The sequence below is a fragment of the Sapajus apella genome, unplaced genomic scaffold (assembly GCF_009761245.1).
Source record: "Sapajus apella isolate SASKATOON/1434 unplaced genomic scaffold, GSC_monkey_1.0 scaffold67, whole genome shotgun sequence".
Classification (NCBI taxonomy): Eukaryota; Metazoa; Chordata; class Mammalia; order Primates; family Cebidae; genus Sapajus; species Sapajus apella.
Genome location: NW_022437007.1, coordinates 3,616,588 through 3,644,224, shown reverse-complemented (window position 1 = coordinate 3,644,224; position 27,637 = coordinate 3,616,588). Strand labels below are relative to the sequence as shown.

Genomic DNA, 27,637 nt, shown 5'->3' with positions numbered 1-27,637 from the left:
GTCTTGAAGATATACAATCATGTCATCTTTAAATAGAGGCAGTGTGACTTCCTCCTTTCCCAATTGAATACACTTTATTTCTTTTTCTTGCCTGATTGCTCTGGCTAGAACTTCTAATACTATATTGAATAGGGGTGGTGAGAGAGGGCATCCTTGTCTAGTGCCTCATTTCAAAGGGAATTCTTCTAGCTTTTGACCATTCAGTATGATATTGGCTGTAGGTTTGTCATTGATAGCCTTTATCATTTTATGATACATTCCGTCGATACCTGGTTTATTGAGAGTTTTTAGCATAAAGGGCTGTTGAATTTTGTTGAAGGCCTTCTCTGCAGCTATTGAGATAATCAAGTGGTTTTTGTCTTTGGTTCTGTTTATGTAATGGATTACATTTATGGATTTGCATAAGTTGAACCAGGCTTGCATACCTGGGATGAAGCCTACTTGGTTGTGATGGATAAGCTTCTTGATGTGCTGTTGCAATCTGTTTACCAGTACTTTATTGAAGATTTTTGTGTCGAAGTTCATAACAGATATTGGCCTGAAGTTCTCTTTTTTATTTGAGCCTCTGCCTGGTTTTGGTATCAGGGTGATGTTGGTCTCATACGATGAGTTAGGGAGGATTCCCTCCTTTTGTATTGTTTGATACAGTTTAAGAAGGAATGGAACCAGCTCCTCTTTGTATGACTGGTAGAATTTGGCTGTGAACCCATCTGGACCTGGACTTTTTTTGGTTGGTAGGCTATTGATTGCTGCCTCTACTTCAGCCCTTGTTATTGATCTATTCAGGGTTTCAACTTCCTCCTGGTTTAGTCTTCGTAGAGTACAAGTGTCTAGAAATTTAGCCATTTCTTCCTGGTTTACTGGTTTATGTGCATAGAGCTGTTTGTAGTAATCTCTGATGGTAATATGTATTTCTGTGGGATCAGTGGTGATATCCCCATTATCACTTTTTATTGCATCTATTTGATGCTTCTCCATTTTTTTTTTTTTATTAATCTGGCTAGCGGTCTATTTTTGTTGATCTTTTCAAAAAACCAACTCCTGGATTTGTTGATTTTTTGAAGGAATTTTTGTGTCTCTATCTCCTTCAGTTCTGCTCTGATCTTAGTTATTTATTGTCTTCTGCTAGCTTTTGAGTTTTTTTGTTTTTTGGTTTTTTTCATCTTTCTCCTCTAGCTCTTTCAATTTTGTTGATAGGGTATCAATTTTAGGTCTTTCCTTGTTTCTCATGTGGGCATTTATTACTATAAATTTCCTTCTCGACACTGCTTTAAAGGTGTCCCAGAGATTATGTTAAGTTGTGTCTTCATTCTGATAGGTTTTGAAGAACATCTGTATTTCTGCCTTTATTTCATTGTTTATCCAGTTGACACTCAGAAGCAAGTTGCTCAGTTTCCAAGTGGTTGTGTGGGTTTGAGTGTGTTTCTTAATCCTGAGTTCTACTGTGATTGTGCTGTGGTCTGATAGACAGTTTGTTATTATTTCTGTTCTTTTGCATTTGCTGAGGAGTGATTTCCTTCAACAATGTGGTCAATTTTAGAGTAAGTGCAATGTGGTGCTGAGAAAAATGTATATACTGTGGATTTGGGGTGGAGCGTTCTGTATATGTCTATTAGGTCTGCTTGGTCCAGCTCTGCATTCAAGTCCTGGATGTCCTTGTTAATTTTCTGTCCCGTTGATCTGTCTAATATTGACAGTGGAGTGTTGAAGTCTCCCACTATTATTGTGTGGGAGTCTAAATCTAATTTTAGGTGGTTAAGAACTTGTTTTATGTATCTGGGTGCTCCTGTGTTGGGTGCATATATATTTAGGATAGTTAGCGCTTCTTGTTGGATTGATCCTTTTACCATTAAGTAGTGTTCTTCTTTGTCTCTTTTGATCTTTGTTGGTTTAAAGTCTATTTTATCAGAGACTAGGATGGCAACCCCTGCTTTTTTTTGTTCTCCGTTTGCTTCCTAAATCTTCTTCTGTCCCTTTATTTTGAGTCTATGTGTGTCTTTGTATGTGAGATGGGTTTCCTGAATACAGCACACAGATGGATCTTGACTTTTTATCCAGTTTGCCAGTCTGTGTCTTTTGATTGGGGCCTCTATGCCATTTACATTCAATGTTAATATTATTATGTGTGAATTTGGTCCTGCCATTTTGTTACTGGCTAGTTTTCTTTCCTATTAGTTGATTCATTTTCTTCATTGCATTTTTGTTCTTTGCCAACTGCTTTGCTTTTGCAGTGACTGGTAGTTGTTCCTTCCTGTGCTTTCTTTCAGGAGCTCCTGTAGGGCAGGTCTCGTGGTGATGAAATCTCTCAGTAATTGCTTGTCCATAAAGGATTTTATTTCTCCTTCACTTACAAAGCTTAGTTTGGCTGGATATGAGATTCTGAATTGAAAGTTCTTTTCTTTAAGGATGTTGAATGTTGGCCCCCACTCTCTTCTGGCTTGTAGGGTTTCTGCCGAGAGATCTGCTGTGAGTCTGATTGGCTTCCCTCTGTGGGTGACCTGACCATTCTCTCTGGCTGCCCTTAGAATTTTTTCCTTCATTTCAACCCTGGTGAATCTGATGATTATGTGCCTTGGGGTTGCTCTTCTTGAGGAATATCTTTGTGGAGTTCTCTTTATTTATTGAATTTGAATGTTGGACTGCCTTGCTAGGCTTGGGAAGTTCTCCTGGATAATATCCTGGAGCGTGTTTTCCAGCTTGGATTCATTCTCCTTGTCATATTCAGGTACACCGATCAAGTGTAGATTAGGTCTTTTCACATAATCCCATATTTCTTGGACTCTTTGTTCATTTCTTTTCACTCTTTTTTCTCTTGTCTTGCCTTCTTTTTTTATTTCATTGAGTTCATCTTCAATCTCTGATATCCTTTCTTCTGCTTGATTGATTCAGCTATTAAAACTTGTGTTTGCTTCACATAGTTCTCATGCTGTGTTTTCCAACTCCATCAAGTCGTTTATGTTCTTCTCTAAGATGGTTGTTCTCGTTAGCATTTAGTCTAACCCTTTTTCAAGATTTTTGGTTTCCCTGCATTGAGTCAGAACATGTTCCTTTAGCTCAGAAAAGTTTATTATCCACCTTCTGAAGCCTGTTTCTGTCAATTTGTCTCACTCTTTCTCAGTCATGTTGTGTTCCCATGTTGTTGAGGAGTTGTGATCCCTCGAAGGAGAAGAGGTGTTCTAGTCTTTGACGGTTTCATCTTTTTTGCGCAGTTTTTTTTTTCCACCTTTGTGGATTTACCTGGCTGTGTTGCCAGGGAGCTGCTTGATGAGGTTGCTTGTCTGCCTGTCAAGGCAGGACTGGGTTTCTAGGGACTCCTTCAGGTTACTAGGGATGCTTCCTGTGTCTCTTTTGTTTACAGGGGATTTAGGCCCTCCTCTTCCACTGACCTGATGGTGCTGCTAGGTGGTCAAGAATGCAGTCTCATTGCTATGTAGGCTTTCTGTATTTTTTGTTAAAACATATAGCTCGGTCCCACCCCTCTAATGGTGGGTCGTGCCCGTCCTCCACTGGGCTGGATCATTCACGGTTCAGCTCAGACTGTGGCACTGGCTGTGCAACTGGCTAGAGTCAGAACTTCAGCTCTCTGGGGTTTGTGGGAGAGGGTAAGGACCTGCCTAGCTGCAGGCAGCCATCTCCCTCTTTCAGTTTCCTCTCTCTCCAGTCATGGGATAGGGTCCTGCTCAGCTGCTCCTCCTTACAGATCCCTCTCTCTCCTGGCGGAGGGAGGGGGCTGTAGCTCTATGTCCACAGGCTCTCCTGGCCACCTTTTTGGGCTTATGCATCTCTTTAGGTCTGTGCTCCAATCTGGGACACTGTCCGGGATTATTATTCTACTCCATGCTTGTAATTCCTGGTGTCTGACTGGCAAAGATCACCTGCTCTGTGTATTGCTGAGGCTTTGGGGGAAGCGGTGTATGTGGACCTGAGTGCAAGAGGGGGAGCCTCCAGCTCACTGGTCAGATGCACTTTCTGGGTGAAGCAGCATACATCCCTACATCGGTCTGCCCTGCATGAGCTTTGCTCATCCTCAGACCAGACCCATTGAAATGCACCTGGTATCTCAATTGGAGCTAGGAGGTTTCTAGATTTCTGTATCTCTTTCACTGGGCGTTGTACGCTGGAATTGTGTCTATTTAGCCATCTTAGAGAGAGGGAGTCTATATTTTTATCTATTTGAATGCTATGAGAGATGTGAGATTCTGTGATCCATAATCATTCTGCAAATTTATACAGGAATCCTATATTGTAGTAATCTTTGTATGACTCACTATCATGGCTCTAGATTTAATTTTCATTCCAAAATACTAATATGTTTGAATGTTGAAAGTTCATTCTCCAATGTGCCTAGATGTACTTTAACTTTCGTACGCTCAAGTTAAAACACACACACGTGCACATGCATGCACACACAGTGAGGTGTTTACTTCCTGCGGAGTGGAGAAGTGCATGGTAGATGGTAGATTTGCACAAAACAGACAAAATAAAAATGATACTTTTATCAGCAAGCAACTTTAAAAAATGCTATAAAATTAACATGTTATGTGTTAGTAACTTATCAATATCTTCACTTTTGTTCAACTTATAACAATTACCCTATAGAAAAATTCATGTTTGAAGATTATGTTTATTAATAAAGAGAAAGTGATAAATTATACTTTATAAGGTCAAATGTTGATTTTTTTTTGGCTAGCCTTTGTTGATGTTCTGAAAGGACAGAAAATGAAGAGCAAAAGTAGTTTAAAAGCAGGTGAGTAAGTAATATCTAACTTTTTTTTTTTCTTTTGAAATGGAGTCTTGCTCTGTTGCCAAGCTGGAGTGCAGTGGCACGATTTCAACTCACTGCAACCCCTGCCATCTGGGTCCAAGCGATTCTCCTGAGTAGCTGGGACTACAGGCCTGTGCCACCACTCCCAGCTAATGTTTGTAGTTTACTTCCTAGAGACCAGGTTTTGCCATGTTGGCCAAGATGGTCTCAATCTTTTGACTTTGTGATCCGCCAGCCTTGGCCTCCCAAGTGCAGGGATCACAGGCATGGGTCACCGACCGGCTATATTTAATCATTTTTAAAGAGCTATTTGTTTTCACATATCTACCTTGATTATCATGAGGTATTTTATTTAGATTTTATAACTTTGAACAAGTTTATGGATCCAGGTGTAAAATAACACTGTTCATTTTAATGGAAATACAAAAAGGATCTTCAATAAGGAATACTTGAATAATTATCGAATATTTGAATAACTGAATGCCTATTTAAATTACATGGACATTTTTCCAATTGAAATATAAATATACTTTTGACACTGAGGTGATCTTGATTCTTCTTCTAAAAAGGAGGATAATGTGTATTTAGAGACAGTCGTTCAATACATTTACAAAACATCAAAACAGAGAGTATGTTTGATATTTTGGTGTGTTGTCAATTTCAGCCAAACTTAATTGTAGCCTTGAAAACAAGTCCCAATATATTGAGAATATTATTCATAAACTCTGGTATAAAAGAACAACTGTTAAAACTTTTCCACTTCACCAGCTAGCTGTAAATTACTGTAAAATAACTGTGCGCTATCCACTAAAAACCAGAGACAGTTTCACTTTGCTGTTGAATATTACTGAAAAGCTAAGTGCTTTTCCACTTGCTAACAGGACTATGCAATTTATTAAAGGCAAAAAACCAAAAAGCTATGCTCATATGGTAAAGATTTAGTCTTCTAGAAAGAGAGGAAAATTTATCATGACTTAAGACAGCAGATGAGAATTTCCATAGCATGAATTTCAGAATATGTCTCTGCCTCTGAAGTTTCTCAGGAGTGGTACATGGTATTAGACTGTTATTGAAAGAAAAGTGAAAGTAGATATTTGGCACGTGCTTCATTTGTTCTCTTTGCCCATTCATAAAGGAACATGGTAAATGCAGCATGTGAAAATACGAGTTCTTAAAATTGCAAATTTGGTTTGCACATTTTTATTTCATTTTACTGTTTTCCATAAATAGTGAAAACACCATATAAAGATGTTTTCTTGAATATTAATAATGTTCTTAACTTTTTTCTGTCTTTAAATATTTGCACAATATAATAAGTTGTCAGGTATTATTAAACATTATTTTATCATGTAAAAATCTTGATTAGTAAACTTCAACTGAATTAATTTCATAAAAGAAAATTCTGAAAATAACTTTTGAGTGAGAATCAGAAATCCTAAATCACAATTTTTTTTAAGTGCTTCAGCTTTACATGGATATAATTAGCCAGAAGCTAGAAAGACTCCTAAAAATTGTATTATTTGTTATATATGATGACACTTCCCTGGGAGTGTATCCATTGACCTGTATTTCCATTTAATTTGTTTCTTATCCAGATCTTCACCTGAATTCAGTTCTTCTTTATGGCTTTTTTATTTCTATCAATGGTGTCATATTTTAGTCTCATTATTTTAGTTCCTTTTGTGATCCATATTTATTCAGTTGCCATTTCAGATATGGTTCCTTAACGAGTCTTATTTTTTAAAATTTGCTTTCGATTTAATTGTCATGCATTAAAGGTCATAAACTCACATTTTTACAAAAGTTACCTAAGTAACTCCATTTCCTCCAATTTCATTATTCTTCAGTTAAATTTTAATTCCACTAAAAAGGTCATAAATTTTAAAAAATATTGTTTTTGTTATCATTTTTTTTTTAGAAATTAGTTTTTTGGTATCTACAGAAGCAGTAAAGAAATTATAATATTGATCCAAAAATTTGGATTGATTCCAAATTTTTTAACTAGTTTCAATCCTCACCTTTCTCCCTTAAAAGCTGTTTACAACCTACTTTGTCTTACTTATATCAACAATTTTAAAATAAATCATTTACTTTCTTTTTCAGTTTTGCTCAATGGCCTCCCTACATTTTATTTTCATTCTTGCTTTCATACATTTACTCATTCCACGCCTATCATTGCTATAATTTCATTTTTTTCTTTTGTCTGTTAACAATCTACTCTTTGGGGTTATAGCTTCTTTTTAAAGCAGTTTACTCATCATTTTATCCTAGTTTTTCTTCACTTTCACTTTTACACACACCTACATTAGCGCTGATAAGACTATTTACAGTACACTTTAATCAGTTTGTGCATAGGATCGTACCCTGTATGCTATTACTTTTACTCTGTCTTTGAAGAAAGAAATATCTACTTCTGATGTAATTGTAGCATAAATGTTCATCTGATTTTTTAGAGCTCACAAATATCAGTATTTTAACAATCAGAATGTTTTAAAAAAGTGACTCAATATTTGTATGATTAATGCTGTAAGGCCATGGAAAGAAAAGCATATTCTTCTGAGTACAATTTTGATATTCCTGTTCAATATTTTCATTGAATACACCAGAAAAGAAGGGATTCTATAGAAATACACATCATGTAATGAATATATGCCTTGCTGTAAACATTGAATAATCAAGGGATATTCAATTTAGATTTCATATAAGAAGACAAGCTAACTTCTTTTTCCTTGATTGATACCAGTTTACTTTACCTTCACCTGACCTCATCACTTTAAGAATAATGCAGAGTACTACACTATATCTGAAGCATTGGGAGAATTTTTTTTAAATGTTACGCATATTAAATCATTGACTGAACTCTCAAGGGTTAAAATGTAAGAGGTTTATTCTTCTTTTATCAAGCAATGTCTACAGACAGAGCATCCACATGATATAAGCTACAAAAGAGGAATGTATGCGACAAACTTATATTAAATCATTAAATCACAGACATTTTATATGATTCATGTTCACAAGGAAGAAAACTGCTAAAAAGTAAAGTAGATTCGATAAGTAGAAACATAAGCGGATTTTTGTTGTTTATTAAATCTACCTCGCATAATGTTTCTGCTGAGAAGAAATCCACTGTATCACACAGCTCAGGATGCTATATACACATAAGATATTACACACTATAAAATTTCAGGTTTGTAAGCAGTTTTACACAATTTAAACTGGAGTAAAATTTGTATATTTAAAAAAGACCTCATTGGATTACCTTAAGTAAACGGAGGTCATGTCAACAGCCCATTAACATTTTTGCAACAAGAAGAACAAAAATAGGTATGAAGATTTTCAAAACATGTATGCTATTACTTTAAGCCTGGATAATTATCTGCTTATTTTAATAAACCAGCTCTCTAGTTTTAAGCTACTTCTGCTGGCCTTCTCATTTCCTCTTAAATCAGAATAGAAGCAACAATTTTTACCTCTCTACAGTGTCTCCGGTAGGAGGATTAGTTAGGTTTCAAATTAAAGCACATAGTGAGAAGGTGCTTTCAGGATTACATAGGAGATGAATTAAAGAAATCATTTGGGAAAATTATTTGGAATAAAAGTTTTTGATACATTATATTTAAATAGCAAAGTCAATGGAGAAGTATATCTTTACTTACCACTGTGGGGCTACCCCTTTATTCCCAACTTATGTGACTAATTCTTCTAAGCCACTAATACCTCATCAGTTCTATTGCCAGTTTTCTTTTCCTAGGTGTTAATTTTCCTTATATGGTTTACTTTAGCACACCAAGGTAAATGTTTCTTTTTTTTAGAACCGAAAGCTCCTGATGATGCAATATTGGGCTACATGAAAAGAAACTATCTATTAACAAAGAGTCTATTCTGCTAGTGATAAACATCTGTAGGCAATTGACATCCCAGACCAACTTGCATTAAAAATATAACGCACTCTAGTGATTGATAGCAAAATGAGTAGATTGCAAATATTTTGATTGTAATTATTTTTTCTCCCTTCCTCCCCATTTTCTATAGCATGCTGCAGATTATACAGTAAATGTCAAGTAGAGATTGATACCTGTATACAACCTAAGGCCAACGTATGCCTTCAACTGATACTTCATTGAGGGTTAGACAAAAGACTGAAGGCAGGATTTGGCGCAAGAGATGTTTTCTAACAACAAGATATTTATAGTTATGAGGGTGTTTTGTATGCAGGTTTTAGTCTTCTTTTTCCTCCTGTGACATTCCCTTCAAGGCACAAAATATTATAAACAGTGGATAGGACCGAATGTTTTGAATTAAGAATTTTAAGTTTCTACAACACCTTTTATTTCTTGTTTAATCATACCAAAAGGACAGAGAAAAAAAATAAACTACCCTCAAAATTAAATAATGCTTAAGTCATCTGTAATTCCCTGCAGTTTAGTTTTTTTAAAAGATTTAAATCCTATTTTATTGTTTATAGCATAATTACACATTTGATTCTTGTGACTCATTTGATTTCTCATTAAATATTGTGGTAAATATTTCTAATTAACCAATATTAATAATTGTGTATGTCTTAGTCAAAAACAATTTATTTTATTTGGGCCAACCAAGTAAATTTTGTTTGGCTAGGATATAAACTTGGAAAGTTAAGTTGTAAATTTAAACAATGGATTAAGTGCAATGTATTGTAAAACTCTTCATTCAATAATTGTATCATAGGGCTTTTAGGCATCTCCAACCCAAATGACTGTATTTCCTTTCTCTACTTCAGTGATCTCACAGTTTAATTTATTGAGTCGTCCATCTAGTATAAAGAGAGAGTCCTTGGAAGCTGTCAACAGGTATTGACCGAACAAGCCACTGTCCTGGATTTGCCGGTTTTTCCGGTTCCATGGCCATTCTTCTGCCTTGAGTGGTTCCTTGAGACTCTTTATCATCTTGACCTTTCCAGAAGAGAGCTCTACAAAGAGCACATCAGTTTGTGTGCTTGAACTACCATAGATGTTATATTGGTGGGCTTCAGTAAAGGATGGCTGAAATGCTAGATCAGATATGTGCAGATTTGTGTGAATATCAAAAGCCTCCTGTATTTCTCCTCTGATGGTGATATATTGAACCCTTACAAGACCTTTCACGTCATTAATGCTGACAAGGTAGTGGCCATCTGGAGAAACATATGGAGTGCCCGTCACATCGCTATTGAACCCAATGACCGAGTCAGTTACACCGTCCACCATGACCTGTGGGGGAACTGCCCCAGTGCTGTCAGGTTTGCAGCCAACGAAATAGTAGCCACCCAAGTGTGTATAAGCCAGTGACTGGGGAACGCACTTATAGTCCTTCAAGTTAATTGTCTTGATGTATGTCATGGTTTCAAGATCAATTTTTTGTAGTGCAGCTTCATCTTTATGAAGAATATATCCAAACCTGAAGAAAAGAAAAATCTGAGTTAGACAGGAAAAATAATGGAGTTTTTACCTTAAGAAAAAACTATATACAAATAGAAAGTTCCAACGCAAGCCCAGGTTCTAATTGTCAGGCGAGGCAGAAATTTGTGTTATAATTGTGCTAGAATTAATCTTTAGCTTGTGTCACTCCGCTTCTTTCTCTAGGTCATTCTTTCTTTACATCCAAATCATCATAACTCATGCTGTAGAAAGAAAAATAATTAAAAGCAATACATCTGGTTAATTGCAGGAACAAATTTTTCTTTTAACATAGAGGGGAAGAAGTATACATTATTTCAAAAGTCTGTAAACCATCTGATTTTAAATAAACTTGGTTAACTATTGCCAAACCCAGCAAGAGTAAAAGGCTTGAATATACATCAGTTTCATTTATTTCATTTACTTCTTATATTGTCTTTTGACCATTAAATAAATGTGACACTCATCATTATTTAGATAAATTTAAGTAGAACATTTTTCAACTTTTCCAGGTTTATATTGTTATTTTTAATGATATGCCTGCATTTTATTTGTTATCCTATAACAAATAAGGGAGAACTTTATTTCTATATTAAAGCCAACTAAACGATTTTTGTTTTTGTTTTTGTTGGCCTTAAGTTATTTCAGTACTTTTCAAAGTATATGTGCTAAATATTGGCTAATAATTATCAGAGATATCTGTGCAAGTATAAATATAGTTTTAAACTAACCTAGAACACAGGCAGCTTTTTAGCAAATATAAGTTACAAGACACAATGAAATAGAAACTATTAAACAAAATTATATCCAAAGTGGATTTGGTCAATGGAATTGTAAAGGACTTTTATTTATGGTTGAATTGACAATATTGATTCAGTCACCTCCTAATATTTCTAAAAGCTCATAAAAATAAAAATAAGAGAAATATTTTTCCATTCACTGTGTTCATAAGTAAAACAATGAAATGACCTTATTATAAGTATTAAGATAAAGCAAAACAAAAACTCTAAAGGTAGCCAATTACGTTATCATCACCTGTGTAATTATCTTTATGCTAATTATCACATATAGTTTTATTTCTGTAGAAAAAAAAATGACCATTTTCACGCATAGTACAAAATATGGTGCAATCAGGGTAATATCTCCTTAAAATGTCAAACGTAAGCATTTAGCAAGCTCAAAAATATAAGTAAACTTAGGTATTAAACATCATAGAAAAATAAAATAAATATTTTAAAAAATCAGTCCTGTTTTGCAATTGCAGAAGAAAGGGAGTGCCTAAGCACAGATGCTTTACAAAAATAGACATAAAATTGTAATTGCTTCCATTCTTCTTACATTAAATGTGGCTGACAAACCATATTATCATTTTAGCTATATTTAAAATTTATGATGAGACTATTTGTTGTCATTGGAGATAGTACAAATTCTTCTATATGAAGGACAATTTGCAATGTAACTCATTTATAAAGCTTTCTTAAATATTTGTTAAACAACTAGTAAATACAAGACACTGGGAATGTATTGGAAGTCAACATAACTCTCCCTGTCTCCAATGAGTCTACACATTTTGAGTGGTAACAAACTGAAACAGGGCTTGTGAATAAAGCTTGATTTTAGTATTCTGCTATACTATTATCTAATTTAGTAACTATTTCTTGTTCCATATATTTGAAATGGCAAAAAGAAACATATTTGAAAATAATATTTTGAGTATGTCTCTGAATCATGCCCACCACTTGTAGCTTATTTGCTAGCTTTTTATCTATCCTGTCCTTAATAAAGGTGTTTGTGTCTTTTCAGTAAACACAGCTCATACTGCACTGATTCAGGATACATTTTTTAGTCTTGATTATGATGGTATGAAGAAACATTCACACTTTTGATAATTACTTATAAATATTTTCATTTAAATATTAATGCCTGGTATGTAAATATAGTGTAGTTTTAAAATCCTACCTGAATACTAATGTATAAAAAACTTCAAACTGTCAACTGAGTCCCATATTTCTGTGTCTGCATCAAAAAGTCATAAACATCTTAAGTATCACTATGTAATCGTAGACTTGTCTGATAAAATAACTTCATTTACTATAAACAAAAATATAATATTTTTTAATTAATGGACCACCATTAAGGATATATAGGTGGGTAAATATATTGGTATTATTTGAAAATCATGAATTATGTTGAAAAATATCTTTCTGTTATAAATTGTACATGAGCCCAGAGGAAAAGCCGTAATAGGCTCATTGACTAAAAGCAATAAGCCAAACAAGGTTTGGCATTTCAGCTCTCCTCTTAACCTTCAGTCTTCTAGTCCCTTTGGGCTAGATTTCTGAATGCTAATGAGGAAGAATGAGACAAGCTCTCTTTACTCCTGAACAATTTTAACTTTGATACTATCAAATGTACTCAAGTTGTCTGTGATAAAATCTAGCTACTTTTGGAAGTAATTAAAATTTTAAAAAATGGTCCAGTTAAAAATGCAGAAGATCCATGAGGGGTGATAAAATTACATCTATTTTGGCATCTGCATTGTATTTCCTTTAGGGCTAGAGATCTAGCTACATAAGCAGATGCATGAGAATGCCTGCAATTTTTCACCACTGATTTATTGGTTGGGAAGTGGTGTCTCTAATTCAAAATTTCCCCCAGTACAGATTGATATTCAGAAGTCTCCCACTGTTCATTAGTCTCTGATTAATATTTACGAGGCTCTCAACTTTCATGCCTGCTTAGTATAATAAAATCCTGCACAGTATTAGGTCTAACATAGTTTGTCTAGTATTTGTCAGAATGTGTACAGAAAGTTGCAGACTGAGAAATGAGAGAGTTAAAATTGCCTCTCAAAATCACTGCTTTTTCTGGGAAATTAATGCCCCTAGGAAAGTATGGGTTCCCTGCATAGCATTGTGTGGACTGTCAAATTTGGTGAAAAGAGTTATAGTAACTTTTTATTTCCAAATCGTTTTCTGTTTCTGAATGTCTAATCAATGTAGTTTATTATAAAGTTCATAAAAGCCTCAACTTTAATTATTGCTTTTATGATTTAAGCTAAGATCCTGAAATGATTTGGGCGAAGTAAGGGCTTTCATTCCAAGCTAACTTATTTTCATGATCCAGATTTTCAAAATAATAGACCTTACATAAATGTGACCTTATGTAAAGTCCTTGACTTCCAGGAGATCCAATTTCTCATCAGCAGGAAAAGGATAAAAGTACTACCTTCTCTGAGGATGACAGTAAATGCATGTATATAACCAGGCATGCAGTAGATTCTCAATAAATAGAAATTGCCAGTCCTTTACATCTTGAATAGCCTTATTTTCCAATTATTAATCGCATAAAACATTTTCTATGGGACAACAGATTATCATAACCCAAGGATAAGAAAAACAAAACAAACCTATTATCAATTTTTCTGTGCAGCTAATATTTGCACAGTATTAAATAGTGTTACCCAAGTGTGGCTATAATTTTCCATTTATGTATATTAGAGAGATCAGGTTGACAATAAAAATACATGTTTTTATTCTTGCTCTCGCTTGTACCAACAGTGTCTATGTCCAGTCCACATATTGGTTTATCACCAAATATCTCACATTGTTAAAAATGAAGACAGTCTAGCTCGCTCCACCTCCACCTTCATTAGAGGCACTGCTTCAGTGCTCACTGAGAACATAGAGGAGTAGGCTATGGTGGACTAGGTGAACCTGAGCTCTGCACAGATGGTGAGATTTGAAATAGATCCTTGGCTTACTCAAGAATATTTGCTAAAAGTCACAAAAAATGTTCTGGCTTACTTTAGGACCTGGGTATCTATGGATATGGAGAGTTGTTGTCAGCGGTTATGTTATGGCAATTCAGGAGACTTGTAAGGGAAGTTATTTGGCACAGGAAGGAAGAGAACAGTCTTGAGATGCATGGTTGAAACACCACAAAGCCTGATAAGAGTCAGTGCTTGAAGGTCTCCACATCCCAAAAAGCCAGCCAGCAGTTCTTGCAATTGAGTAATGAATAGTTTCCCATGTCCTTTGCTCAGTCCTTGATCACACAGTCTCATAAAACAGGATTCCAGTCACTGTTGCCTGAGCACTTGCCATGTTACAGTGTTCTTATTCTCTTTTCAAATTAATCACCTGAGATGCTACTGAAGAAATCTCATGATTGCAAGCAATTCCTGTATAAATTTGTCACTGTCATCACCAAGAGCAACATCCTCATATGGTCCCAGATACGTTAAAGCTCATAAGTAAAGAACTCTGTAAGATTTGCACAATAACAATTTTTGTGTCTCCTGGGTCTTAACACAGCATGAACTATCTCCAGAGTCCTTGGATCTTATCATCTCAACTGTTCTTCTTACTACTGACTTTCAGTGTTTAACCACTGTGGCTCAACCTCCATACAAACAGCTGGGAAAGGACTAAATGCTTCCTCTCCAGTCCTACATGATCGTCTTCCTCAATCCCCATCATCTATACCACCTCAGATTTCAAAACAAGTCTTTGCATGTGCATTAATGGTTGCAAATGAAAATTAATGAGTGGTGACTGGTTGTATTTGAGGAGTGGGTTAGTCAGATACTCCATCCTGTTATAAACACCAACCGTGCTGCAATTCACATCTAAAACAAAAGCATTTTGAAAGCTGTTCTGATGTCCCAAGTATTCAAGTCATATTCTTTGAAAAAAACTTTCCAGAATCACAGAATTTGACCAGCCATAGGAATTTGTATCATGGGAATTTTACTTGTGAAGGCTTAAACCCAAAACACACGATGAAGTGGCTAATGTTTTATAAATAAGTGTGGATAGGATTATTAATATCTAGGTTTTCTTATGAGATTATAAATGTCATGCTTTTCTAACTGAAAAGTAAAAAATGCTGAACATTTAAGATACTGTAATCATAATTTTTCCCATACGCATAATTAATATGTAAACCCAAACATACAATATGCTGTTTCAATGACATCTTCCATTATGCTATAGCTGACACAGTATTTTCATGGACAAAAACCATAAATCTGACATGAGTTATCATTCATTTGTTTATGAATAAATAAATATAAAGGAATTTATATTTAGTTGTTTTCTATTATCTCATACCAACCCTTTTAAGAAAAGATTGAATGCTCTTCCTCTTCTTACTCAAGTACCAGAGGATTTAGTTTTTATCTGAACATCATCACATAAAATTTGTTTCAGCAAAACAAATTTGTTTATAAAGAGTGGTCACGTTCAGGTTTGGGAGAAGGGAAGCAGAGAGAAGCAGAATTGCCACATTTAGTAAAGATTTATTACGAGAGCAAGGACAGTTTCTCAATGGTCCTAATGCTTAGATGTTTTTGAGAAATTATAGCATTTTGAAGTTTTCTGTTTCCAAAGCACAGAATGTACTTCTATAAGTATATTATAGAAATTCGACATTATACATTTTTGCTACATTACTTCTTTTTTAAATTTTCCTTTTAGATTTTTTCATTAAAAAGGCAGAATGTGCTTCTGAATATGGAAGTCCTCATTTTCTTTCAGTATTCTATTTATTCTGATATGCAGGGAGTCTAATTGTTCTACACAAAATCAAAACTTAAATGCATAATTTAATTATAGAACATTCAGAATGTCTAATTGCTTAACAAAATTGGTATTGCAGTATAAAAGTCTATCACTTCTAGTGAGTAATTGGCACATATGGCAAAATCAGATTTTTAAATTTTAGATTTTATTTATTTATTTATTGAAAAAGGGTTTTACTCTGTTGCCCAGGCTGGAGTGCAGTGGCCTGATCTTAAGTAACTGTAGCTTCTGACTCCTGGGATCAAGGGAATCCCTGCCTCAGATTTCTGAATAGCTGGGACTAGAGGCATATACCAGCATGCCTTGATAATCTTATTTTTTGTAGAGATGGATCTTGCTGTGTGGCCAAGGCTAGCCTTGAACTCATGGATTCAAGGGATCCTCCCACCTTGGCCTCCCAGTGTGCTGAGATTATAGAAATAAACCACTGTACCCTGCTAAAATCTATGTACATCACATATATTGCAGATTGTATTTCAGATATTAAAGCCCTCTACCTCTTTTTGAGGTGATTAAGAGCTTAGGACACAAAACTGACTACTGTGTTTTAAGGTGATATTTTATATAATTGGTTGTTCCTCCTGCTTTGGGATTGAAAAAACAACCTGAAAATCTGAAAAGAGTAGCCTCCCTAAAGTCACTCATTTTTCTGATTTAGGTGTGTTTTATGTAGAAGTTGACAGATTCAGAGGTGGAATAGCAGAAACAGAGTAGGCAATTAGAAGAGTGACAAAATGTTTATAAAGTACAGAGGTAGAAACAGAAAAGTAAGATCAAACAAAGGCAAAAGCAAGGCCGGGCACTGTGGCTCGTGCCTGTAATCTCAGCACACTGGGAGGCCGAGACGGGTGGATCCCTTGAGGCCAGGTGTTCAAGACCAGCCTGGTCAACATGGCGAAACCCCCTCTCTACTAAAAATACAAAAGTTAGCCAGGCATGGTAGCATGCACCTGTAGTCCTGGCTACTTGGTACGCTGATATGGGAGGATCACTTGAACGCGGGAGGTGGAGGTTGCAGTGAGCCAAGATCAAGCCACTGCACTCCAGCCTCCAGGACAGAGTGAGACTCTGTCACAAAAAAAAAAGAAAAGCAAAAGCAGTTTTAAAGCCTATTAATCAGTCAAAAAATATTATCAACGTGTCCATTTTAAACATGCAAGACAGAAATAGTAAGTGAAAGAAAAGCTTTATGAAGAAACAGGTTTTGCATGAGTTGGATTCTAAATACCATATGACCAAGTTCAATAATTATTCATAATCTACTATGTGTATACATTGTGTAAAGTACTGTGAAGGAAACGGAGAGAAAATAAACGGTCTCTATCCTTAAGGTAGACTACAGTCAAGCAGCAGGGTGCTTCTACTCCTATGCCCTGACTTTCAAAGAGTGTTTCCTGAACCTCTTCAAAGATGGGAGAAGGGATGGATGTAGCTACATCCTGACTTCAGCTAATAAATTACGTTTTTGTTAGGTTAGGCTTTCATTTGAAGAGAGAGTTTATATTGGTCTAGGTCCCAGAAGAAAAGGGCAAATTCTAATTGGAATAAATCAAGACAGGCACAATAAGGTGACTATTTGCAGAGAAGTGTCAACTGACCATAAGGGATAGTGCAGCAATATGAGGAAAGTAACAATGAAGCTGTTACCACTGCTAGTCCTGGAAGAAAGGAGCTATTTGCAAACGTGTGCTTTGTGAGGAGCTGTGAACTCTGATCTGAGGAAACCACTGCTCTCTGCAAATGAGCAAACAAGGAGCTGATGGCAGGGGCTAGGACTCTGGTCCCACTCCTTGTAATCTCCATTCAGACCTCTCATTTTCCAAGTCAACCCATAACCAAACGAGCAAGGCTTTTGGGATGCAGGGCAAGGTGGAGAGGAGTGGAAAGTGTACCTGGGGATGAAATGCAAAACAGGGTTCCTTAGCTAAAAAGTCTGAAAAACTCAAGGCTAGTGAATGTATAGAGCTACATGGAATGAGGATTGTGACATGTATATTTAGTTTCTAACTGGGATCATTAGACAGCTGATAAAGAAAAACTGTATCAACTTTGCAAGTTGAAGAGCATATTATTTTTAACTTTTTACCTGAAATGAATATTTAGGTAATATTTTCTTACTTCTGGTAAAGTTTTAGAAAACGGTTCTTAACATTTAATTATAGGTAAAATACACATAATTTTAATCACCATGTAATAAAGGTTACACACATGATCAACACTAGCTGCTGTATTATTTTCCTATTACCCTTAACATTTTTTTCAGAGACACTAAAAGTGCATGAGTAATTATTGCTTACCAGACTATACAATATACATAAAATAGGTTGTAATATATGTTTAGAAATTTATCTGGATCTGCTATTTTTAAAAAAGTTTACCTTTTGGTTTGCATGTTTTGGGGTATGTGTAAATTACGGAAAATAAGGACAAAGTTGTGTTTTGCTTTTAGAGTCTCCAAATTACCTCTAAATAAACATTTGGAAGCATTTTAGCCTTTGACTGCTATGTTTTACTTGAGCTATTCAATTCATGGTTGGATTTATTTAACTATTATTGATTTAAGAAGAAATAGCCTTTTGGTAGGTATCAAATTTTGAATCAAAGACAAGAGATAAATCCAGAAGGGATTTAAGCAGCAAATGGATTCTAGAAGTGAATATTCTGAAAATCTCAAAGTGAACAAATTCTCCAGGTCAAAGGCTATTATCAAAATTATATTTTAGAACCAAAAATATAATACTAACCATTATAACAATAAAAGATGAAGATTTTTAGCAGATTAGAAATTGCAAAGAGGGGGCAAAAATTATATAATAGAATATAGGTAACGCAGGAAATCAACTATAAACCTGTTAAAATGGAATCATTCAAAATGTCAAGGGACACAAAATAATATTCAGATATTAATATTTTTATACATACAAAAACTAATTGAGAGAGAATGGGAAAAATGACTGACTAATATTAGCAACTAAAAAGATAAAATATCTATAAACACCCAGAAGCAGAAATATATTTTTCTTTATATTACACTTAAACATGACTAAAATAAGTAGAAATCCATCGTATTCCTTTAAAATATGTTAAAACTCAATCTATAAATTTAACACATTCTTTCAAAATATTAACATTTTGCAATTAGATTGGATGATTCTAAAATCTAAAACCACTAATGCTGTTTAACTTGGTAAACTTACTGTAAAGTTTATGAAAATCCTACCAAAAAAGAGCCAATAAGTTTTGAGAAGAAAAGTTGTGGGAGATTTATTCTCCCGCATATTCATACATATTATATAGGTTCTATAAGGAAAACAGTGAATAATTTATTTATGAAGAAAGAGAAGGACCAATGAAATAAATAGAACATTCAAATATTCGACATATTTATAGGCTGCAAGTGGAAAGTAATGGACTATTCAATAAAATCGAGACCAATACAAAGCTACCTAAAGAGAGAAACAAACAGTTGAACTACTGCCTTAAATGCTAGATTGTTATAATAATGGTCTCCAACTAATCCTACCTGCCAGTATCAATGCCTTTGGGTAGTTCTCTCTCACACTGACCCTAGACGTGCCATGTGATTTATTTATGCCCATGGGACATAAGCAAACAGGAGGGAAGCAGAGACTTGATCACTTAGGGATTTACTCTTAGAGTACTGCAGTCACTTTTAGAAGAATGTTGTATAGCATTATTGGTGATGAAAAAAAAAAAGCACAAAGAGAAGCCCACTCATCCTAGGTATCCTAGCTGAGCTCAGCCACCAACCAAACCAAAAGTGACCGAAGTTACATGAACACACACATGATGGATTAAGTAAAATACGGTAGGCCAAACTATAGATTTCTATAGATGATTATAAACCAGTACACTAAATATGTACGAAGCAACAAGAATATTTCTTCAAAATGTAGAATTGAAAGGAAATAAGTAAGACACAAGTGTGGTGACTCATGCCTGTAATCCTAGCACTTTGGGAAATCGAGGTGGGCAGATCACCTGAGGTCAAGTTCGAGACAAGCCTGGCCAACATGGTGAAACTCCATCTCTACTAAAAATACAAAGTAAAAAAAAAAAAACAGCTGGGCATAGTGGCATGTGCTTGTAATCCCAGCTACTCAGGAGGCTGAAGCAGGAGAATGGCTTGAACCTGGGAGGCAGAGGTTGCAGTGAGCTGAGATCGCACCACTGCACTCCAGAGGGGTGATAGGGCAAGACTCTGTCTCAAAAAAAAAAAAGGAAAAAAAAAGAAAAAAGAAAAAAGAAAAGAAGTAAGACAGTACAGAATATAGGCCATATTATTATTTATGTAAATGAAAAATGAAAGAAAAAACACACAAGCCAAAAATTGACACCCTTACACCCATTTTTATAAGACAAATACAAAGCAAAGGGTACTTTAAACATAAGAGGTGTTGACTACATGGTTTGGAGAATGAAATTAAAGTGTGGAATAGAAATAAAGACAATTGGCTGGGGGTGTTGGCTCAACCCTGTAATCCCAGTGCTCTGAGAGGCTGAGGTGGGCGGATCACCTGAGTTTGGGAGTTGGAGACCAGACTGACCAACATGGAGAAACCTGGTCTCTACTAAAAATACAAAATTAGCCAGTATGGTGGCACATTCCTGTAATCACAGCTACTCAGGAGGCTGAGTCAGGAGAATCACTTGAACCTGGGAGGTAGAGGTTGAGGTGAGCCAAGATTATGCCACTGCACTGCAGCCTGGACAAGAAGCACGAAACTCTTTTCTGAAAAGAAAAGAAAAAAGAAAGGAAGAGAGAGAAGAAAGAAAGGAAAGAAGGAAAGAAGGAAGGAAGGAAGGAAGGAGGGAGGGAGGGAGGGAGGGAAGGGAGGAAGGAAGGAAAGAAGGAGGGAAGGAGGGAGGGAGGGAAGGAAGGAAGGAAGGAAGGAAGGAAGGAAGGTTGATAAACTAATAAAAGAAGGATCTTGTACATATAAAAATTTTTGGTATTCTGTAAACTAGGGAGTCTAATGAATTAACTCAACTCTCTTTACTCTCTTCCACCCAAAATCAAAAGAGCAATTGTGTATTTTGAGGATGAGAGTAGCACTTTACAAGTGTAGAAACTGTGTAGGTGAAAGGCAGGGGACAGAAGGGAGATTTTTAAAGATATATAACTTCTGTATGCATGCTTTTCACCATGTGAATGTCTTACCCATTCAACAAATTTTGTTCTAGGGCAGAAGGATGAAGAAAAGTTATTAGATGTTATTTTCCGAAATATAATATGAATTTCCTGATTTTATATAGTACTTGTATATGTATGTATACATGCCCATAAAAATTATATACATGCAAATACATACTACACTCCACTGTTATCAATTTAAACAATGCAGTGATGTTTTAACAAGGCAGAAAATATTGGTGGTATAGAATAAAGATTTTAGAAGGAAACATATGAGTAAAATTAATAATATAATAAAGGTAGCATTTTATATCAGTAAGAAGATTTAGGCTATATGATAGAGTTGCTTGAGCTAACCACTCTATAATATAGTGTATTGAGGTAATCTAATATTAAAACACATTTATATATCATTTTTAAAATAAAATGTTATATATATAGATAAAAATTGAAGTTAAGAATAAAATCATGTGTAATATTTGAAGATTGGTGTCAGCACTATTACGATGCTATTAGAAACAAGGTTATACATAATTGAAGAAGAGGCTTTTTAAAGCAAGATAAATGTCATATAAATTAAAAGCATAAAGCTTGATAAAGGTGACTATTACAAATAAACGCATGAGAGAAAATATGATGGAAAACGTCAATATTCTGACTATAAAATGAATTATTAATAGTCAAAAGAAGAATATAACTGAAAAGAAAATGTAACAAAAAAATGACTAGCACTCATGTAGGGGAGGAATTAATGACCTATAAACATCAGAACATTCACAACCTTATAAATAATTAGTTGAATGTAAATTAAACCCCTAAAAAGATATATTTATTTTCACCAATTAATTAGCAACAATAAAGTGTATTAAGATCCAAGGCTGGTAAAGAGGTGAACAAATATAATCTCTCATATACTATTGGCAGAAAGAGTAGTTTTAAGTTTTCTGGATAATAATTTGGCATTATTTCATAAAATTTAAGTTGTGACTCTGCTTTGAAAAAGCAATAATGTCTGTCAGTATTTCCCCTTAATAAATGCTTATAAATGACCACAAAGTAGCATGCACAAGGATATTTATTGCAGCACTGGTTGCAACAAGAAAATGTAGAAATATTCACATGTAAAACAATAGAGAAATGCTTAAACTATGAACTTTCCACCAAATGAAATTCCACCCTACAGCTGTAAAAATGATAGTGTATAAGTATTGACAGACATGTCTCCAAAATTATTCATTTTTAATTGAATACATTCCAGATACAAAAATACTACATATTTTAATGCTCTTTTATGTAATTTCTCAGTAAATAATCAGAGATTACTCAACAACCTGCCCCATTCTCCTAAAGTGCTAGGAACCCTTATAAAAATAAACTTTTACTTATTACCTTATATACTTCTGTATGGGTTGGCTAGCACTTCTATGCATCAAAATATATAAAGAAAACATTCAACCCCTGAATGCACCCAATCTTGTCTGATCTTGGAAGCTAAGCAGCACCCAATCTTGTCTGATCTTGGAAGCTAAGCAGGGTCAGACCTGGTTAGTACTTGAATGGGAGAAAATATTCAGAATTCATTATTTTTTAACTAAATGAAATTGTATCAGTTAGATATCATTTTAATTTCACAAATTAGAAGAACATAGTTTTAAAGAATGCTCAATGGAATTGGCACTTTCTTCTATTCCTAATGGCAGTGTAACTTGTATGTACAAAATAATTAGTAATTAGCATGAAAGGTCTTCCACATATGTCTGCCCCTTGTGATACTGACTCACTTCCTGGTCAAGTATTCTCAGGAAATAATAATAAATATGTGTAAAGCTTTATGCACAAATACATTCTTATTATTATGTGTGGTAGGAAACATTTCAAGCAATTCAAAAGCCCAGATATAAATGAATATTTATGGAAATGACAAATGATATAGCCACTTGGTGCAATAGAATACACATATTGCGAGGATGTTTCTTAAACATTAAGACTCAATAAATTGTATAAAAAATAGCACAATAGTGTATGAATGGTATTATAAATAAAGCAAAGTCTATGCATGGACCAAAGAGATACATGCTCAGAGGTTAACTGTGGTTATGGAAAACTGCATTAAAATTGTTTTGTTATGTTTTACAGTCGACCTTTGAACAACGTAGGGGATAGTGGCACTGATGCCATGCATGGTCAAAAACCTGCTCATAACTTTTCGTTCCCCAAAAATGTAATTACTAATAGTCTACTGTTGATCTGAAGCCTTATTAATATAAACATTCAGGTAACATATATTTTGTATGTTACATAAATTATATACTTTATTCTTACAATAAAGTAAGCTAGAGGAAAAAAAATGTTATTTAGAAAATCATAAAGAAGAGAAAATAAATTTACAGTATTGTACTATATTTTTCATTGCCGTAAGTTTGCATCATCTGTTTACAACATGAATAGTCAGTCCAAAATGGCAGGCAACCACAGCTATAGACCTGAATCTACAGTACATATGAAGCAAATGAACTTTTTCTTTTTGTCATGATTTTATTCTGATCCTTGGGAGCACTTCGACATCACTTAGTGGTACTTTGTATGTGACTCATAGTGTTATTCAAAGTTTATGGCATTGCATGGAACATGGAAAAAAATACTTGAGCGCCGTGAGTGAGTGATCATTGTTTACTGTGATATGAAATTTACTGGAGAAGATGAAATGCTCACGTGAAGTGGAGAAGACTGCATTTTAAGAGGATACTCGCAACGCTTAAGCTCACTGCAAGAGCAGTAGGAGGTGGCTGTTAATTAGCACAGTATGTACTACAGTTAATTTTATACAGTCGTTATTTAATATTGAATCTTGGTTTGTTTACATTTCTCTGGATTGTGAATGGCAAGTGATTCTGTGCATAAGTCTGGATAAATTTTAACTTATTATAGTAGATTTGTGTATATTTAATAACAGTAAATAATAAAATAGACTAGTATCTAAATATGTGCTTCATAATATACGTAACTTTTATTTCATTTCTTCTTACTTGGTTGGTCTGAGAATTTTTTTCAAATTGTCCAAATCTCCAAAACAAATTTCAATATATTTATTGAAAGAACATCAATGTATAAGTGAACCAATGTTCAAACTTATATTATTCAAGGGTCAACTGCATTTTAACTTGTCTGGTTTATGTTTGCAGTCTTTGCTCAGTGGACATAAATTACTTTTGTACTAACAAAAAATATATACATAGATACATAATTAGATGAGTAGATAAAAATATATATGAGCTCTAGATAAAATTTCAGATAGTTCTCATAATGGCTTATCATTTTAAACCTGAATGAACATGCATTTCTAAGAATCCACATATATATACAGACAGTACTTGATGCTTTGGTAAAAAGATTTATCCATATAAAGATTCATCTTTAAGGAACTATAGGTTCAAGACATACGTGGTGAATCATTTACAAAATTCCAGGATATGTTTAGATATAAAACTTAATAGAAAAATTTATAACTAAAAACATTCCTTAGAGTATAATTGAATCAATGAGGAGAATAATAAAACTATAAGTAAATAGTATAAGAAAAGGCATAGTAACTAAATATTAGATAGAGAAACAATGACAGCATTATAATCTATTATATAATATCAGCAAATAATTTTTGTAGCACAATAACACTAAAAGTTTTCCAGGATAAAATGCGTTCAGATATTATTTTAGTAAATAGAAGTGTACATGAGGAAACAATTCTATAGTAAAATTGGAATAAATTATTTCTCTTCTTAAGACATCATTCTATTGTTAATCAGAGATAATTTTTTATAGTTCCCTAAACTATTCTCTCCTTGAAAATCTATTTTGAATTTCAACCCAGCATTAACTAATTATTTTTCACAACTTCTGTACTCAAAAAGATACCTTTGATAATTGTCTTGACTCTCATTTTCAACAATATTTGATTATTTCCATTTTTAATTTTATCATGTGCAATTTAGTAACAACTTTAGAATTTAACATTGAATTTGGTTTTGCTACAATTTTCTGAAAAGGTATAGTTATTTTAGAGATTGAACTAAGCACACAAAATGCAGAGGTGAGGACAAACAAGACTGAAGTTGTTGAATATTATAACTACTTCATCCATTCTACTTGAAAACTTAATCTTTTAGTATCTTTTCTCTGACGACTACTTTTTTAATTGACACAGTGATGTTATGGAGAAACATGTTGAGAACTTTTATGAGGAAGAAAGTAGAAGCAGAAAGCCAAAGTATGTTGATAATACTTACATTGTATGTCTGCCTCAATACTGTCATTGCATTGGTTTAGTTTTTGTTTGTATAATGGTGATTATGCTAAATTCGAGAATATTCAGAGAATAAATTAGTTTTAAGAATCTCAGTGTTTTAAATCATAAAATTTCTACAAATGGAAAAGTATATATATATATTTTTTATAATACCAAACTGAAAATTGGTTGCAATTCACTTAGATGGAAATTATATTGCTGTTACATGTTTAAAATATGTAATTAATACTAATTATCACTTAATAATGACAGATATCTCTTATTTTGTTAATTGATTTTAAATTTCTTATAATTATTAGATTTGATCTTTTCATTTATCCAAAGGATTTGTAAAGTGCTTTTCATATCTCTATATGACCATCAGTCAATTAAGTGTAGATGAAAGGCACAAAGGAATGCTTACTAGAAGGATCTAGCTGCAGGGTTCTAGCTAACACTTTTGATGGAAGCCTGGCGGAAAAGAAAATGAAACACAAGCACACACACTTCAGAAAATACATCACATGTAACAAAAAGCCATCATTTAAAAAATTATGTGCGAAACATATTTTTAGAATTAATTAAAATAAAATGAATGTTAATTATCACTAAAAATCTGAAATATTTGTAATGTAAATTATTAATCACTTTGGATTAATTCTTCCCTTGAAGGTCTACGCAGCTGAACTCTTCTGTATAATACTCAAAATATTAGGAGCTCAGCAATGCATTTTTGAAAAAATGCCACATCTTGTTTTCTTTTCAGAATATATTTATAGCATCTACAGATTATGTAATTTCTTTTTATTTGAGTGATGAGATTTAGTAAGGTTTTTTACTGTAAGGAAATTACTCAGATTCTCTTTGCTTATATCTCAATCTAGTGTTTCTCCTTGTGTTGACTATACATACACTATACAATCCCCGTGCAATATTAGGTTGTTGGATTGGGTCTGATCTGCTATCACTTTTACAGCAGTTGCACTATCTTTTATAGAGCTTTGAAAATGTAGATTCAAATCCCACTTAGGCCATCTAACATGCAATCATAGGCAAGTGATTTAGCTCTTCTTTGAACCCAATTTGTTTTTCTGAAAGGATCAAAATGGTAATTAGTACTTCCCAGAACTATTAATAATAATTAACAACAGTCAAAATATTGACTCAAAGCTTTAAACACTTAAATACCGTAAAAATCACCACCATTTTTCTTAATTCTTCCTAGAGGATTTCCTGATTTACAAACTTCTTAGGCGCTAGAATTTTCAGCCTTCACAAGACTTAACGCAGATTTTTTTTTTTAATGAAAAACAAGAGAAACTTTTAAAAAATTAAAAAGTCTGAAAAGGCTTTTAAAAATTTAAAGAACTACTGATTAATCCAGTAGATATGATCTACTTTATCACCATGGAAATGTATCCAATGTAGGCTAGTTTTCTGCATTTCCTTCCTATAGTGTTCACCAGAAATTTTTCTGCTTTTATTCTATTGTTAATCTATGTTTGAAAATAGAATTTATTCCACCTTTTGTTCTCTTATAAGAAAAATAACACAGGATTTATAATAGGAAATTGCACAAATGTCTTCATCAGCAAGAGGGATATGTATAACCTATATTGGCACCATAGCATTTTTCAATGGTCTAGTTATTGGAAAAATCATATGCCAAGAATATGATTAAAGCCAATGACATCACTATTCATTCTATTTTAAATTAAAAAATATATGAATTTCACTAAATGCCATCAGCAAAAACAGTTTGGAAGTGAATTCCAAAGATCTGTACCTGCACACAAATGGAATAAAGACTGCCAGAGTCAACTTTGGAGCCTGGGAAAATCGTCAAAGATTTACAGCAACAAAGCCTATATGAGTCAAGAAAAAGGCTTATTAAGCACATTAAGTGAACTCTGTGGCATTTCAACTTAACCTAGCCTTGCCTTATCCCTCTTCCTAAGTGGTAGCAGTCTTGAAAATAGAAGCCCACATTCCCAGTGTGGTTACCTGATTGCAGAGTTAGCAGAGTAGAACTTGTTGCCAAGTGACTGTGTTTGTGCATTTTTACTAGTCTTAAAGTTCCCTGAAGTACTAATGCAAGGTGATTGCCTTTGTTTTGCTCACCAAAATAAAACTCTCTTAATGAGGAGAAAGAGCTAAGCAGAGGGTGTTAGTGAAAAATATCAAGAGGCAAATGAAAAAGCTATTGAAGCCTTGGTCAATTGATTACAATTGGGCCAATCAGTAGACATATTGGAAGCCTTGACAGAAAATTCTCAAGAGAGGATTATTTTGAGAAATGAAAACTTTGGAAATTCTTAATGTATAGTTCAGATCCCAGATAAATAAGGCAGGACACATGTTCAATGAGACCTAGAACATCCTAAGCTTTTAGCTACCAATATCCTGTAGGCTCATGTAAATAGGAAGTAAAGGCTA

At 34.1% G+C, this 27,637-nt stretch overlaps 1 protein-coding gene across 4 annotated transcripts in view; it reads right to left on the bottom strand.

Moving 5' to 3' along the window:
• Nucleotides 1-7,634: 7,634 nt before the first annotated feature.
• FSTL5 (follistatin like 5) overlaps nt 7,635-27,637 on the bottom strand; it is an 807,250-nt gene continuing 787,247 nt past the window's right edge. For all 4 annotated transcript variants that reach the window (XM_032248526.1, XM_032248528.1, XM_032248527.1 and 1 more), the window contains one exon: nt 7,635-10,180. In XM_032248526.1, the coding sequence (XP_032104417.1) occupies nt 9,478-10,180 (703 nt within the window). In that variant the 3' untranslated portion in view covers nt 7,635-9,477. The remainder of the gene's footprint in view (nt 10,181-27,637) is intronic.